This window comes from Cebidichthys violaceus, unplaced genomic scaffold (genome assembly GCF_023349555.1).
Source record: "Cebidichthys violaceus isolate CVI_PGR_0920_01 unplaced genomic scaffold, fCebVio1.0.p SCAF_11, whole genome shotgun sequence".
Taxonomy (NCBI): Eukaryota; Metazoa; Chordata; class Actinopteri; order Perciformes; family Stichaeidae; genus Cebidichthys; species Cebidichthys violaceus.
In genome coordinates, this window is record NW_027176274.1 from 14,977,369 (window position 1) to 14,994,937 (window position 17,569).

The window sequence follows — 17,569 nt, forward strand, 5'->3', positions numbered from 1 at the left end:
AAGTTCAATGTTTAACACAGAGGTCATGACGAGGCAAAAAAGTATCTGTCCTCTGTGGTGAGAGGCCCTGGACCGGAGCACATGAGAGCGAAAGGAACTGAAAAATGCTGAGATCTTATCCAAGTCTGGGAACGCTCTCCTTCAGATAGCTGACTTAGGATTTTCAGGTTCGTTACTTAAGAGTCTCCTGAATGTGACCTGACTTTACAACATCATTAATGTGACTTTTAAGGTCCTGGGCACATAAGACAGGTTTATGTCAAGACCCCAACCTGGAGCTGCATTGTGAAATATCATGGGTAGAATGTCCAGGCAGCAATTCAAACAATATGCAATAATGACGTTCTTCTTAAAAACATTCAGTTTTGCCACATTTTTTAATCATAACTTTTTCAAAGTAAGAGTCCGACTACAAGTGTCATAGTTCACCTGCTTATACAACATAGTGAAAAATGTCATCTACACACATAACCTCTCCATTATACTGCCAACGGGGGGGAAAAAAGCCTTGAGTTTGGACTCTGGAAAACACACGGCTGTTGTGTAAAAAGGTGAGGTACAAGGCAGAAAGATTAACATTGTTTTATTAAGTTTATACAAGTAGAGAAAAATGTGTGTATGCATACAGTGCCTATTGAGTTTAAGTTTTCACCCCACCTGTGGACTTTTTCTGATTTTGACATTGAATCACAGTGGATCAGATTTTTTTTTTGTTCTTAGTTTCTTAAAAAAAAAAAAAAGAAAAAAAAATACAAATTTAATCACCGTTGTAGCCAAGTTAAATTATGTTTGTCTGTGTTTAATAAAAGTATTAAATATAATAAAGCTATTTGTGGTAAATGCAGGTGTATTTGATTTAATATCCTGTCAAAAACATCAGGAGGACCACCGATTCACAGCCAGGGGCTCCTCAGACTTCAGCTAACACCAATCATACAAATTAAACAAATATGGCATGACCATAACTCCAATTCAAAAACATGTGATGTCCTCAGGTCCTAATTACCAGCAGGCATGTGAGACTGAAATTAAATGGTCTTTTTTTATTTTCCAACAAGACAACAAACACAATTACAGTTAAAAAAACAACTAAAAAACTAACATTAATGTGAATGTTCTCGTCAAATCCAGAATCAATGCAGTCCAGAGTTTGTGGCAAGACTCAAACAGAGCCTTAGCAGTTTCAAACATTTGGGAGAATCTTTCATTATTCACATGTGTAAACTGATACAAACGTTGACTCATGACTGTAATTGCTGCCAAAAGAAGCCGATTCTTATGCAATCAAATATATTTCTGTTTTGTTTAAACGTTGACATAGTTTTGTTCTTTGCAGGAGATCCATTCTGATTTAATGGTGTAATACAAATAAAAAAAAAAACACTGATGTGGTGAAAGCTTTCTTTAGGCACCGTATCTGTGTGAGTGTCTTTGTACGAGGTCATGTTCAGGAGTGCAGGAGGCCTGATAGCCAGCCGTGGTCCAGTTTCTTCACCCTCCTCAGCTCCCTGACCTGGGCTTTTGTCAGAGCGGGGGCTGAGGACTCTGCCGACGGACCTCCCAGTAACACCTGCTCTGGTCTCGAGGTGCTGGATTCCATTTCCCCCTCGGAATCCTCTTCCTCTTTTTCACTCTCCATTTCCTCCTCTGCTTGTTTAATTTCCTCTCTGAGTTCATGAGAACAAACATGGGGAAGGAAGAAGAAAAAAAAAAAAAAAAAAAAAAGTTAACATGACTGCATATTTTAGAGATAAACAAGGGACTTAAGTTGCTGAATCATGCACAGTCTGAATTGCATCAGCATTGTGCCAACTCACGCCGAAAGTGAAGTAATACTGACCTGGTGTCGGTAACGGAGATGAGTAGAGACTCTACAAACATTGAACAGAGGAAAGAGGTTGAGGGCAACACGTGGGCCGGGGTCTGCAGAAGCTGTCAAGAATAAAAAAGAAGATTTAATGCAACAAACTAACAAAAAGAGGAAACTTGAAATATCTGAAACTCTGATAAGTCAATGTCACAAACATAATGGACATAATCCATGCAGGGCTCAACTACCGACCTCTTTGATAGCAACAGAGCCCTGAGGCAGAGAAGTCCTCTCTGCAGACGGGCTGCTCAGTGTGTCCGGATTTCCCTGTTTCCGGTGTTTCCCCAGCAACAGGTAGAACGGTGTCATGGCAACACTGTCATCGATCACAAGCTAGAAAGGTGTGTGTGTGTGTGTGTGTGTGTGTGTGTGTGTGTGTGTGTGTGTGTGTGTGTGTGTGTGTGGGGGGGGATATCACAATGTCAGGAAAAACAGGAAATAACTTGCATTAATTAAAGAAATAAATAAAGCCGAGTCAAACACAGGGGCTGTATTTAGATACTTGATAAGAGAACAGGAGGAGTTTAGGAGCTTCAGCAACTTTAAATAAGCAATGAACAAGCTCTTCACCATTACACTGGGTTAATGGCACAGTTTCCATAGTATTAGTTTTGTCATGTTCAGACTGCCAAGCATGATTCAAGAAAAGCTGCACCTAACATGCTCGAAACTGTCTCGAGTGGTTTTCTTGTCATGTGATCTTCTGATTGGTCTCTGTAGAGACAATCGATCGGGCCGTATAAACATGCTCGGGTGTGCCGTACCTGTTTGCTGGACGCCATCAGTCGCTCTTCCTCCGCCTTAGTGGTGAATGTCATGAGGTCCTGTAGAGGAGAGAGAGCACAGCAGCCAATACTGTTAACACGATAACAGCACACAGGAGGAGTTATGACAGTGTGCCTAAAATGACATAATAGCCATGATGTTCAGGTCGCATAAGGACGTTACTGAGAAGACACAGAACATGAAGATTTATCTCCTCTCGATGAACACAAGAGCATTTCTTATGTTCTAATCTTTGTTGTAATGTCACACAAACAGAACATGTATCTAATGGAGTGTTTTTCTTGGCGTACCATGTACTGAGTGAGGAAGTACAGCTGGGAGCGGTTGAGCCACTGGCTGCTCTCCTCACAGCTCTCCAGCATCTCCTCCCTCGGGGCAAAGACGGCGTGAGTAACCTTCCCCGAGCACACGGCCTTGAGGGAAAACACGGGCCGAGGCTCGCTGGGCTTAAACACAAACACTGAAAACAGAAAAAAAAAATCATTACAATGGTTGTATTAATTTCTACAGAGCCCTGGCAGACTGAAAATAGAGAGTTTAATAACTTGGATATCAATATATTTATTCTACATGAACCAATGATCGCCTGAAATACATCGACAAGTATTGAATGGACTGGCATGAAATTTGGGACGGATGTTCATCGTACCCAGAGGATAAACCCTACGAACTTCAGCTCCACCATGAGGTTGACAGTTATGGTTTAACTAATAAGTTAAAAAAATGTTAAACTCAGTTTAAAGCTCACAGTCTGTGTGTCCAGCCTGACAGCAGAAGGCCGCCATGTTCTCAGTGAGGGGGTCATTCAGCAGCAGGCTGATGTCCATCGAGGTGCTCCACTCCACTGCCAGAGAGGACAGGAGAGGAGTATCATTAGATATGTACAAAACAACTCATGCATTCAGCTGCTAGTTTAGCATTTTCGACATGTACACATACGTGAGCAGGTGAGGAGGTTCCAGCAGCAGAGCAGGTTGTTGGCGGTGGTTCCCAGCAGGTACTTGGAGCAGCTTAGTCTCCCAAAGCAAAGATTCCTGGTGGAGAATAGGAAAGGTTGTGTTTTTTTTCCCCTGTGACTATAAAGGGGGGAAACCAGCTAGCTTCCCAACACCACACATATTTCACAGGATTAGCTTTTGAGGAGTTTTTCCGCTTTGGGGGCAAATTGGAACACGCAAGCCATGTCTGAACACCCACCAAGAACCAAACACAGAAAATGTCTGGCTGACAAGTCAATAATGGCCGCCCTTTTAGACTTTATAGTGCTGCCTTCTCCACATCATTCAAAGGGAGTCTACAACATTCATGTTAAAACATTCATTAGTTTCTTGATAAAAATCAACACTTTTGTCAGGTGAACTGTGCCTGTTTCAACCCTCTGGAAGAGAAGGGAAAAAAAAAGCAAATAAGAAAGTTGTGGCAAAAAGTTCTTAATTTCTCAAGTTGCAAGTTAAGCGTCCAGAGTTGGTGAGTTTGGAGGTTAAGTAAGCTCTACTAGGTGGTGGTTATGTACTGTAAGGGGGCCCATTAACATTTTCTTTTCCCAAGTCTTATTACGCTCAAATTCCCTTTCAGCTCCCACATTTTACAGCAAATGTCTGCTCATTTGAAGAGTGCATCTGTTACACATCATTAGTTCAGACAACTTTACGTTCCTGTAAAAGAGCACAGACCCATCAACTACTAATTACTAAGAGACCTTTTCTAGCGTTCATTGTGATGACTGATAGTTTTAAAGTTTTCTTGGCAGTTAAACGTTTCTTGGTTCCTGTATTCCAAGGCTGACTCAGTGCTTCGCTCTCAGAATATTTCAGAAAAGTGGGACAGAAACTAACAAAGGTAGTTTTGTGTCCTCAGTGACACAGTTGGGGGGGGGGGGGGGGGGGCATCTGCCAACATTTCTGAGACTCGAGCAACGTTGTGCAACTGCAGCCTTGTTCCTGTGTTTCGCAGGCAGTAACATCTGCTGTGAGAAATGAGGCTCTGGACTCCTGCCAGTGTGGTAAAAAGGTCATTTAACTGTTCAACAACGTCCACCGCCGACAAGCCTCGACAGCAAACAGCCAAACTCTAAAACAGCTGGTTGCTTAGTGAATCTGTGTGTGCACGCTGTCACTTGTCCTTCTTTTTTTCCCCCCTGAATGTGAGCCCCAGTGTGTCCAGTGTGCGCTTACTGGGGACAGACAAAATAAACGGTTTACAATTCAGACTCTCTACAACCAATATTAGGCAATAGACAAGTGCACTCCGTGATCCTTTTGAAGTCACTCTTTCCTTCGGTGATGTTGAGAGCTTTCGTTTGACAACTGGCCCTCTTTGTTAAAGCAGTTACTCCTGCGCTTGGCATGCCTTTTTTTATTATTATTTCTTTTTCCAATTTACAGATTTAATGTTGCCGTAAATTGTAACTGATGCGCCGCCAATTGAGACAGTAACCGTCCAGCTTTCTTATACCTCTGTCAAATCATTCTTTTGCCTTTAGACACTAAATAAGATGCTTAGGAAGACATCATTCCCTTTATCTGAGGAGGTTTTATATTTATGCTGTGCCTTTCTTTACAGATATCTGCTTTAATGCTGTCTTTTAATGTGTCAAAATATTGATTCATAAAATTAAAAATAAGAGGATAGCATCCGAGTTACGGGTATACAGCTTTCCCCTCTTTTTATCCACCTGCACTGCAGATGAAAACTAACAAACCCCTCTACTTCTCTAAACATTGTGATCTTATATAGGATAAGGCTGGAGGGGATCTTTAAGTACTACAAACAAACTGTTCAGCACTACACGTATTGAGTGCAGGTTTATGCGCTGACCTGATGGCTTTGGGCGGCTGGGACAGAGTCGTCAGCAGCTCCCAGGAAGTCGGGCTCCACACAGTCACCACCTCCTGAAAGCTGACGGCCAGCAGAGAACCATCGGCTGAGAAACAGCAGCACTCTGGCACCAGGCCGTGATAGGCTCCGACGAAATCACACGACCAGGAAGGACCTTCATCTGCAGGCACGTTCAAGAGGACGGAGAGAGGGAGGGAAACACAGAATGCAAAAATAAATAAATCATGGGCGTACACTTTGGATTTAAGCATCGCCTGCATGCCACTGATGGTAGGACGGACATCATGATATTGAGTTTAGATATTTTAGGAGGCATTTAAACAAAATTATTGCATATTTTCAACTTTTAATTTTGTCAGTTTGGCCTGGTAGGTACATAGAATTAAAGGTAATGTATACATTCGGCTTACAGTTCCAAGTATTTGTTTTAAAAAATGGCCGATACATTGACCGTATGCTGTTTTTCCTTCAAATAAAGTGATAAATGTTATTTTTACACATAGCTCTTGGCGAAGCAAACCAAGAATTAGAAGTCAAAGTTTACGACACTAAATAAGGACAGCGAGTTAAAAAGAGCACGGTAAATATTACCACACTAACTGATCAGCTGAACTGCTGCTTACCCTCTGCGGGGGCTGATCTGGGCAGCTGCCAGGCTTTGAAGTGTCCGTCCTTGCTGGCGGAGACCAGCATGGTGGTCTGGCTGTCGATGGCCTGGCAAAAGCACATGGCCGTAATCCGGGCCTCGTGTGGGGCCGAGACGGTGGTGTTCAGCACAAAACTGCAGGTGATGCAGTCGGCATGTTACAGCGTTAGGGTAAGGGAAAAAAATAAACTATCAGCACGAAACTACTGCTCGTGTTCTTGGAAAAGAAACTACTTTACAGGACAATACAGTGGTGAAGTTTTTAAGTGTGACTCACAAAGCTTTACAATCTTGAAAACATTGAAACTCCAGCATGTCTCACATTCAGTTTAGACATATGTACCTCTGTGTTTGCTCGTCAAATGCCCACAGCTTCAAGTTGAGCTCCAGCTCAGCAGCTTTCTGTCTTCTTTCTTCCACCGTTGCCATCCAGTTGCCAGAGGCATCAAAAACCACCTTGACCACCTCAAACTGCTCCAGGCCCAACTCATGAATGTACTCCTGCTGCACTATGTCCAGCTGTGGGAAACAGTTACTGGATAATTCATGCCACGGTGTTGTTGACAGTAGGGTTAAGTGAGTTTGTAATGAAAATACCTCGTCTCCGAGTACTCATAACCACATCTATGCAATTTAATGTGCTGTAATAGCACATTATGTCCATTGAAGCTGCAAACCTGGTCCACAAACTCCCCCGGGTCTGGCTTACATGTGCCATCTTTGGCTCAGTTTATACAGCAGAATGCTTACGTTGTACAGCAGTTTGTCTCTCTGGAGGGAGTAAAACTGCAGGTGGCCTGGTTTCCCGTTCAGCACCAAGGATTTGCTGCGTGGGTCCACCATCAAGTCTGTCTTGACACTTTCTCCTGCACCACGAGAAATAAATAAAAATAAGAGTAAAAAAAAATCTATTGCTTCTTATATGTGCACAGAGTAACCTAGCAGATTCAAATCTAGAGTTATGCATTAATATTAAGATCTTTCTTTGAAGCAAGATGGTTTTCCAGGAACTGTGAAGGTTGTTTATTATATATGTTTATTACCTATGAGCCCATACAGCATGTTTATGATGGCTCTACGAGCTGTTGCCACCTACAGTGTGTACTCACCTTTGACCAGGCCCTGAATGACAGCTGACACTTTAACACAACTCTGGATGATTGTAATCTCTAAAACAAGAAGAGACAGAAACCAGTTACAATAGCCTTCCCATCATACTGAATATCAGAGGCAATTCTATTTACACAGTTTCCTTTCTCAACTCTCCGATGTGAGCTCTTCGGAGCAAAGTGTGCCGTCAATTGTAAAGCTTGCAGAGTTCAAATCAAGTGGCTACCATAGCGCATTAATGCTGCAGTGCCGCTAGGCGCTGGCTTCAAAAGTGTGACATGCACAACTATGTCCACTATTACAGTCGCTTCTTACTGTTGTCACTGTGTGAGGTACAGAACAGAGCTCCATCAGGTGAGACAGCGATGTGTGTGATGGCAGAACCCAAGCGGGGCAGGAAGTCCCGCTGGCTCTCTTGGTTGTATCGCCACTGGACGAGCACCGACTCCAAGCCTCCACTCAACAGGTTGGTGCCTGGTAAAACAAAGCCGAAATACATACAGAGGCAGGAACAGGGCAGGTATGCATTTTCCTTAAAAAAAGAAAGAAAAAAAGAAGAAGCAACAAATGAAACCAAAATCCAGATTTTTGGGGGGGTGAACTGTCCCTTTAAAGCTAAACAAATCCTGAGCTAATTTGGTCGTTCTAGCTGGAAACAAAACAGGATAAAAACTCCAGTTGTATGTCTGAGATCTTTAATATAGCTTGATTGAGATAAATAATCCGTCTGAAATAGATAGAAAGAGAAAAACAATAATAAAACATTTGTGTACCTTCTGGTGTGAAGCACACAGAGCTGACAGCATTGTGGTGCCAGTGCAGGGTGGAGTATGTGTACTCCTTTTTGTGGTTGAAGTTTCTCCTGAAAGGATAAACAGTAATGTAAGAAACAAGAATTAAGCGCTACAACCAGTCAAGTCGCAGCTTACATCCACGTCTGTCCAAAATGTCATCACTTATTTTGATTCTATTAGACATTTAGTTAGAAATTGTCATAATTAGCATTTTAATTCTCGAGCCAAAAACGCATGGTACCGTTTACAGTAAAATAGACCATAAAGCAGGGTATGCTTTAGGGCGGGGCTACCATGTGATTGACAGGTTGCTTCCATGGGGTTGTCCGGTCTGGGAGTTGTCTGTGTTTTCATTGTAGAACGTTAACCCTTTCACGGTGTGTTTTCAGTTCATAAATGTTAATTGTAACCTTTTTTTTTTTGGTCGCTCCAAATGTCTTATTCAACTTTTGGTTGTTCTTAGCTTCACCCTCATGTCACTTCAGGTTGCAAGAAAACAAGATCGCCAAAAACCAAGATGGCGACAACCAAATGCTGAACTCAAGGCTTCAAAACCCTCGTCAACAAAACCAATGGGTACCAAATAAATCATAAAATTAATCTCCTGGCAGATGATGTAATTCTGTATCTAACAGACCCGGTTAACTCTCTCACTAAACTACAGACGCTACTAAACACCTATAGTGCTATTTCAGGATACAAGGTCAATTTGGAAAAAAGTGAAATTATTCCACTCACAAACTTCGATCACACTGAATACCAACAAACAACCCCATTTAAGTGGCTACCGAATATTAAATATCTAGGAATAATTACAGATAATGATCTTAAAAACTTGTACAAATTGAATTACGTCCCATTGCTGAGTAAAATCGAGAACGACCTACGTCGATGGATGAATCTACCCATTACTCTAATTGGTCGAATAAACTGTGTGAAAATGAATATTCTCCCGAGGTTGCAGTATCTTTTCCAGTCCTTACCCATTCCATTACCTCAAACCTTTTTTAAAACCCTCAACAAACACATTAGGCAGTTTTTATGGAACTGTAAAATGCCAAGGGTGTCAATGGAAAAATTAACATGGGATTATAGTCTAGGAGGTTTTCGACTACCCAATTTAAAGAAATATTATTTAGCAGCCCAGATGCGATATATTTTGTCATTTTTTGACGGTGGTGCTGCCCCCTCTTGGATACAAATTGCACTTCATCCTTTGAAAGAAGAAACCTCCAGTGATTTTATTTATAAATGGAACTCCAAAACCATATCCAGCAGGACAGACAATCCTATTTTGAAACATTTTATTAAAATATGGTATGAAGTTCACAAAACTCTTGGACTAAATATGAGACTATCACCAAAAACACCTCTAAGACAAAATGAACTTCTACCCATGACTCTAAATAACAAGATTCTGGAGACTTGGCATGACAGAGGAATCCGGCATCTCGAAGATTGCTTTGATCAAGGACTTCTCATGTCTTTTGAAGAACTGAAGAGAAAGTATGACTTGTCCAGTAGAACTTTCTTTTGTTACCTCCAGTTAAGATCTTTTTTGAGAACCAACCTGGGCCCTGGAATGACTCTACCTGTGTTAACTAATGTGGAAAAATTGCTTCACCAGGGAAATGTGTACAAATGTATTTCTAAAACGTACTCCATGTTGCTGAATGAGGGCCCAAAACCAGGATTACACAGATCCAGGATGAGATGGGAATCAGACTTGAATATAACAATTGATGAACAACTCTGGTCAGATTTGTGCCAGAACAGTTTGTCAGCAACGGTTAATGCCCGGTACAGACTTGTTCATTATAATTTTCTTCATCAGCTGTACCTCACCCCACAGAAGCTACATAAATCCAAACCTGAATTGTCAGAAATGTGTTTCAGATGTGGTATAGAGGTCGGCTCCTTCCTACACTGTACCTGGCTTTGCACAAAGGTGAGGTCCTTTTGGTATGACTTTTGTAATACAATAACTAAGATCACAGGTGTTACCTTTCCATTAGATCCTGAGCTATGTTTACTGGGAAACTTCACAACTCTCAACAGGTCTTTAACAAAGCCCCAAATTAAACTTGCAGTAATTGCTTTATGTGTGGCCAGGAAATGTATTGCAATGACATGGAAATCTGATTCCCCCACTCTCATCGACAAATGGTCTGTGGAAATGAACAGTTGTATTCCTCTTGAAAAGATTACATATAGTCTCAGAAAAAGATATCATTTATTTTTGAAAATCTGGCAGCCTTATTTGGAGTACATGGGTACAACACTAACAGTACAATAGGACTGATTATTTGAAGTTACAATATGCTTTGTGCTGTGTCACTTTATGCACCAACCTTTTTTGTTTTTTGGTTTGTTCGGGTGGGGGGAATTATTTATTTATTTACTTAATTTTATTTCATGTATTTGTGTTTTGTTTTTTTTTTTGTTTTTTTTCTTTCTTAGCGTGTTATGTAATTTTTTGTAATGTTTAATGTACTGTGTTCTGTAAGCTCTGTACGTTCTCTTGCTTGGTTAAAAAACTTGGAAAAATAAAATATTCCAAAAACAAAACCAATGGGTGACGTCAAGGTGACTACATCAACTTCTTATATACAGTCTATGCCACACTCATACACTATACAAACACAGAGCTGCATAGACCTAAACAATTTGAATAATTACGGAAATATTGTCTATTGAAGTGAGTGCATACGCTCCAAGGCCAACTTGTTACTACACTCACCACAAGCGAATCTTGCCATCTTCATGCCCGGTGGCAATGCAGTCATCTTTTGGGTGACAGGCAACGCACGTGAATTTGTTCTTGCCTCCCTTCTTGTTGTCTTCTTTGAGGGAAAACCTATTGACAACCACACAAGGACAGATATACCGTGTTATCGAACATCCTCATGGCTTTGTAGGCAAATGTGGGTTTGTAAACATGTGTTTTATGCTTCATGACCGTTATCACATATGACAACTTTACTTCTGATCTCTATCATTTTGTGTCTAAATAGAGAAATGCATTGTTTCTAAAGCTGTGAATGGTTGTGGTTTTACTTGACAATTTATGGTGATCATCTTTAATTCATTTTCCATCTTCAATAACATAATCTCCACACCTCGTACCTGAAGCATCTCACACCGTGGCTCACCTGTATGACTTCTGCTTCTTGAAGAAGTAGACCTCCAGATGCAAGTCTTTAGCTGAAGCAATATATTCCCCCTGTGAGAAAGATAACATCTAGTTATTAACACATTAATGAAGGATGGGTCTGTATCTTAAATCTGTTCTTGAGTAAATACTAGCATCTATTTGAAGCAGGGTGTTAATAATTAATTGTTAATTAATAATTGTAATGGTATACATCCAATAAAAAAAACTAAATAAATAATGATCTGAATTTCCTGTGATAGAGATTCATTTTATGCTTCCACCGGGGGCTTTATTAAAGTTTTTAAAAACAGGCAATTTTAAAAATATTGTTTCCTGTATAATTGTATTTTGCCACAGCAGAAAAGTCCAATTAAGTCAACAAGCTTTCAGACCAATAGCCCTTTGATTTGTCATTAAGTGAGGAATATCACTTTTGGGTATGTAACTGTTGCAGATAGTGTGTTGGTGTTTGTACCCCTCTGCCGAAAACAATGGCTCCTGGGTTGGAACTGACGTCGCTGAGCACAGCAGAAAGCTCTCCAGCCTCCACCAGCTGATCTCCGCTCTGCGGAAGATGTAGCGCAACCAGCTGGAACAGCTCTGCACAAACACACACAAACACACACGCAATGTCAAACATCTGCCAGCTACACATTCTTACCCAGTGACCTCTTACCCAAATTCTACTTCACATGTTGAAAAATGTGAATTTTTTTGTGGCTAGCGACTCCTAGTGGAAGCACCAGAAAGCAGATCCTGTAAAAGATAGAAATGCACGTGGATACACTGATACACATCTGGGTCTGACCTGATGACACTGGAATTGATGTGCTGAAAGAAACAACAAAATTTGCCACTAAAAGCAACTAAAGAAAACTTGTGGTGTGAAACTTCATATAGACAGCTACCTCTCCAGCAGTTTGGTACCACTTCATCATCATTATTGATCATTCTCCTCTTTTCTTTCAAAAACAGAACAGCCAATAAACTGTACAATTAACCCAAAAAGTGAATGCAATAATTACAGAATGTGGTATAAAAAGAGCGATTTGGTTTCATTCTGAGCTGATTATTTCCTGTGAATATTGCACCAGCAATGAGTTTTCTTGTTATTTTTAGGAACTTTTAATACAATTATGTGCCTGTATTATGTATTTTAACAATAATGCATATTTAACAGGCTTCTTTTTGATAAATTCAGTGCCATTGTTGTATTAGCTATTTGCTTGTTTTAGCTGCATACTTTTCTAATGCAGGACGAGGCTGTTTAGCAGAGACCAAAGGCTCTGCAAATTTAGCTTGTGTTAAGGTCTTCACCGTGCCCTTATCCTGATTATAACCTAAATGATAATTCAAACTTAAAATAAATATTGTATTTAGTTTTCTTCACAGAAATGAATGAAATCCTGAGAGATAGGTCAACTGTATATTTTAATTAAAAAGTTCTCCTCGTAACCTCCCATGAAGCTTGGGCCACCCCCAGGTTGGTAACTAGTGGTCTAATGGATGATGACAGATTAGGCATCACACCCAGACAGTGACCAGCATTAGAAAATACATCAAACCTACCAGATCTTTTGTCACTTTGCGTGGGAGTAACGATAAAGATGACTCCTTCATGGTTTGCAGATGCGTAGATTGAGTAAACCGGGTATCCAATGACGTAAGTCTGGAAGAGATCACATGACAGACATCAGAGAAGACACAACACAGGCTCTTTGTGAAACGGATCTCAGGTACTGTGACAGCTCGCCACTCTCCACCATAGACACCTCGCTCGCTCTGCTGTTGAGTTAACCTGAATTGTTTAGATACTGTAAGTGTATAAAGTAAAAACAACAATCAACAACATGCTATAAAATAGATGTGTGTGGGGAGATCTTGTTAAGACACAGACTGCAAAGACTGGAGTCAACAAAACGTTACAAGAATCAAACTGTACCTTAATAAGGATGCCATCTGTGAAGTCCCAAAGCCTGACAGTGCCATCTAGTGAGCAAGAGTAGACCTGCAACAAAACGGAAATGCATCATCACAAGACAATAATGAAATGTATAAAATCATCATACAAGCAGCAACTATTGCTCAAATATTTTAATGCTTAAAAATAAGCTTCATTAAAGAAATGCTTTACCCCAAACTCAAAGAAAGAAAACAACACATACTCCACAGCTCAGACAAAGTAAACGTTCTGAAGAAGTCAGCACTAGGAAATGGTGATTAGCAATGCTTTAATGCATTTCCTGACAACATCGTAAAGGCCAAATGTAAAAAAAATAAACAAAGAAAGGGCAGAAAAAGTTAACTGTACTTTTATTTGAGTTAAGTTAGAGCTGCACTCTTTCCCTCCCCGTTAACAGAGTGTGGTGAGAGGACTGTACCTGCAGGTGGTTGGAGGGTTTGAGCAGCACACCGGTCACCAGGTCGGTGTGTCCCCGCAGGTCGTGGACACATTCCTCCGTGGAGGTGCTGAACACTTTCACGCTCTCTCCTGAGGCGCACAGCAGGAGCCTGCAAGCAACACAAGTCACAGCTTTTACACGAGGACTTAAACGTTTAGGGGCCAAACGATGATACGTGTGCAATTTAGGTAACCGTTACACAAAACTGCAAGGGTGTCGGTGAGAGGAGCTCGTGATACTTTGTAAACAGCGACAGCAACATCAACGGTTGGCTAGCAGCTTATATTGCTAATGCTAACGGCTAGCACCGACTTCAGCTTTCCGACTAATAAAAACGTGTAGAAACGCGACAGTGTCTTCCAACGAATAGCAAACGTTATCGGACTAAAACCACTCACTTACCTTGAATCGTTGGTGATGACAGGCTCCCTGAAGTTTATTTTACTGCCACCTCGGTGAACCACGCGGATATCCCCGTGTTCAACCATGTTTTTACAAAACTCAACTTTAACCTCTGACCGCTGCCTCTTCTTCTTTGTAGTTATTTACTGGTCGGCGTTACTGTTTATAGGTGCTTTACTGCCACCTGCTGGAGTGTGGTAGTTACGCCCTCAGGCTCCCAGGCTTCCAAAGTACAGCTACGAGAGGAGGCTGCGAGTAGAATCGCGTTCCCCTGGACCAACGCCGCGTTCTGGGACAGACACAGAGGAGAGTCCGCCCCTCTCTGGAGGTACTGGGAAAAAACACAGATGCACAGACAAGCAGCCAGCAAGGCAAGGTCTTCTCCCCGTTCTGTGCATCTTAATGTCACTGACTCATGTCCTAACCGCTCCTGTTAAAGGCTTCTAGTGCAGTGCTCTAGTTGACCTTTTCTCATTAGTTTGATTCTTTTCCCAACGTTAATGATGTCAACTTCTACCCTTTATGTAGTTGTTAGTGAGCAAGGAGCCAGCAGAGGTGAGACACCTTCACCACCTTCAAATATCACCATCCTCTCTGCTCCAGAAAGCAACAGAGTTTTTAAGAAACTGTAACGTTAGAGTTGAGAAACACAACTGACATGAGGCAATCTTTCAATATCTTCTATTCATATTTTTACCAGATGAAATCAGTTGACACAATGTAATTGGTTCGTTCTAGGTGCAGACAATCGTTTGTTGTCATGGCGGTGCAACACAAACTAGTAAGCAGAAAAAAGTAGCTTGCAGAGCGGCGTTCCAGTTAAATGCTAGTTAGTATCATTTTTACAAAGGAACCTCAGCACATTTCCTTTAGTCAGACCTGTGAGCACACTAACCGTGTTGCGTTATAGCGACCAGTGGGTGTAACGGTGTGATCTTGCCTCTAGCCAAGGGTCCGGCTCCCAGTTTCCGGATCCAGCAGAGTCCAAAGACCCCTCAGAACCGACCTCTGCAGAGTCCAGGTTCCCCTCCTCTCCCTGCACTGTCTGATCCGGCTTAATCTAGACTGATTACCTCAGAATGGATCCGTTTCCTCCGCTGTAGAATCCATAACCCGGTAGAACGCAGCCCAATGCTGATCCCAATCTGCTGCCTCTAATCACACTAAAAAAATTTCACGGTTGAAGGACTAATTGGATGTTTTTACCAGACCTGGGTCCTGCATGGTTTCCAAATACATTTGATCTTTTTCAGAGAATTAAAATCAATCTGGCAATGTTTAGAAAATCACAGAAACGGAATAACTGATCTATTATCATCTGAATTGTCCTGAATCTTTGTATTTGTTTAGCAAATGATGAATATAACCTTAAAATAGAAAATACACTTGTTTGACCCAGATCTGGTCTTCACTGAGTGCACAAAATATTCAGATGTATTTCCTAAATTGATTGATCTGCTTTCTCATCTACACGTTAAAAAAAAAAGTATTTAGTGCATAAGGTTTTATATTCATCTCATCTCATCTTCACCCGCTTATCCGAAATCGGGTCGCGGGGGCAACAGCTCCAGCAGGGGACCCCAAACTTCCCTTTTTCGAGTCACATCAGCCAGCTCTGACTGGGGGGTCCCGAGGTGCTCCCAGGCCAGTTTGGAGATATAGTCCCTCCACCTGGTCATGGGCCTCCCTCGGGGTCTCCTCCCAGCTGGTTGTGCCTGGAACACCTCCCTAGGGAGGCGCCCAGGTGGCATCCACACCAGATGCCCGAACCACCTCAACTGGCTCCTTTCCACGCAAAGGAGCAGCGGCTCTACTCCGAGTCCCTCACGGATGACCGAACTTCTCACCCTATCTCTAAGGGAGATGCCAGCCACCCTCCTGAGGAAACCCATTTTGGCCGCTTCTACCCGCAATCTAATTCTTTCGTCATGACCCGGTCCACATGACCATAGGTGAGGGTAGGAACGAAGATTGCCCGGTAGATAGAGAGCTTTGCCTTGCGGCTCAGCTCTCTTTTCGTCACAACGGTGCGGTAGAGCGACTGCAATACCGCCCCAGCTGCTCCGATTCTCCGGCCAATCTCACGTTCCATTGTTCCCTCACTCGCGAACAAGACCCCGAGGTTCTTGAACTGCTTCACTTGGGGTAAGGACTCATTCCCTACCCGGAGTGGGCAATCCACCGGTTTCCTGCTGAGAACCATGGCCTCAGATTTAGAGGTGCTGATCCTCATCCCAACCGCTTCACACTCAGCTGCGAACCGATCCAGTGAGTGCTGGAAGTCACAGCCCGATGAAGACATCAGGACCACATCATCTGAAAACAGCAGCGATGCAATCCTCAGCCCACCGAACTGTAAACACTCCTCCCCACGACTACGCCTCGATATCCTGTCCGTGAATACCACAAACAGGATTGGTGACAAAGCGCAGCCCTGGTGGAGGCCAACCCTCACCGGAAACGAGTCCGACTTACTGCCGAGGACCCGGACACAGCTCTCGCTTTGGGCGTACAGGGATTGGATGGCCCCCAGAAGTGGCCCCCTCACCCCATACTCCTGCAGCACCTCCCACAGTATCTCCCGGGGGACCCGGTCATACGCCTTCTCCAGGTCCACAAAACACATGTAGACCGGATGGGCGTATTCCCAAGCCCCCTCCAGGATCCTTGCGAGAGTGAAGAGCTGGTCCGTTGTTCCACGGCCAGGACGGAATCCGCATTGTTCCTCTTCAGGTTTTATATTGTGTCTGATAATTTAACCCACATTCAGACGAGGTGTATTTGTTCAGGGAAGCTCGGCAGATTTTAATATATATATAAACTCTGATTAGTGGTTTTAATCCAACCTTCAGCACATTTTTATTCAATCCCAGTTGTAATTAGAGTTCCTAAAACTTTCTTATTGTGTACATGTAGTTCATCCTGTAGTTCAGGTCCCATCTGTACCTTGTATTTTAAAGTATGTGTCTTAGTTTTTACACATTTCAGACCTGCATTTCCAGGTATTTTCAGTTCAGTGTCATGTGAATTTCTTCCAGAACAACAATTGATTTCTGACTATAATTCTGTAGTGGAATGAATCTTAAATTGTCCAAATAGTGGTGCATTGAGATTGGGAATCCTTTTCGATCCACAGTGAAACATATTAAGCTTGACATTAAGAACCAATGATTCTGGTGTTGATGATGAAAAAGGGGTTTTGTTTGAGTTGAACAGACATGTTTCTGTTTTTATTTATGCTCTTGAAAGCTGTGTTGTTGGATAAGAGGAGGGAGATTTTAAGAGACGTTCCTCATGCCTCTTACGCTCTCCACTCCTCCCAACCCTAACAAAGGGAATGCTGTAAATTGTCTTTGATTTTACCACTGATTTTAACTCCCAACAACCAATCATGTGCTGCATTGCAAACTATTCACATTATCTGAGACTCTTTTGCTCACCCTTCACTATTTATTCTGTCTGTTCATTTGCTGGTTTTATACGAGTCTTACTTGCATATCTTCTCCTCAGATGAGAGAGAGTCGGAGGAAGACGAAGGACCCACTAAAGAAGTAGAGAGTGAGAACC

At 42.1% G+C, this 17,569-nt stretch overlaps 1 protein-coding gene across 1 annotated transcript; it reads right to left on the reverse strand.

Moving 5' to 3' along the window:
- Nucleotides 1-567: 567 nt before the first annotated feature.
- Nucleotides 568-14,090, reverse strand: wdr75 (WD repeat domain 75). The gene is made up of 21 exons (XM_068705081.1): nucleotides 14,003-14,090; nucleotides 13,580-13,709; nucleotides 13,141-13,206; nucleotides 12,768-12,867; nucleotides 11,674-11,798; nucleotides 11,197-11,267; nucleotides 10,785-10,901; nucleotides 8,024-8,112; nucleotides 7,566-7,724; nucleotides 7,250-7,309; nucleotides 6,891-7,006; nucleotides 6,484-6,659; nucleotides 6,118-6,275; nucleotides 5,474-5,654; nucleotides 3,596-3,690; nucleotides 3,405-3,500; nucleotides 2,947-3,116; nucleotides 2,635-2,694; nucleotides 2,063-2,203; nucleotides 1,841-1,932; nucleotides 568-1,667 (listed from the first exon to the last, which is right to left on the reverse strand). The coding sequence occupies exons 1-21, from the start codon at nucleotides 14,086-14,088 to the stop codon at nucleotides 1,448-1,450; spliced, it is 2,508 nt and encodes an 835-aa protein (XP_068561182.1). The 5' UTR covers nucleotides 14,089-14,090; the 3' UTR covers nucleotides 568-1,447.
- Nucleotides 14,091-17,569: the final 3,479 nt, after the last annotated feature.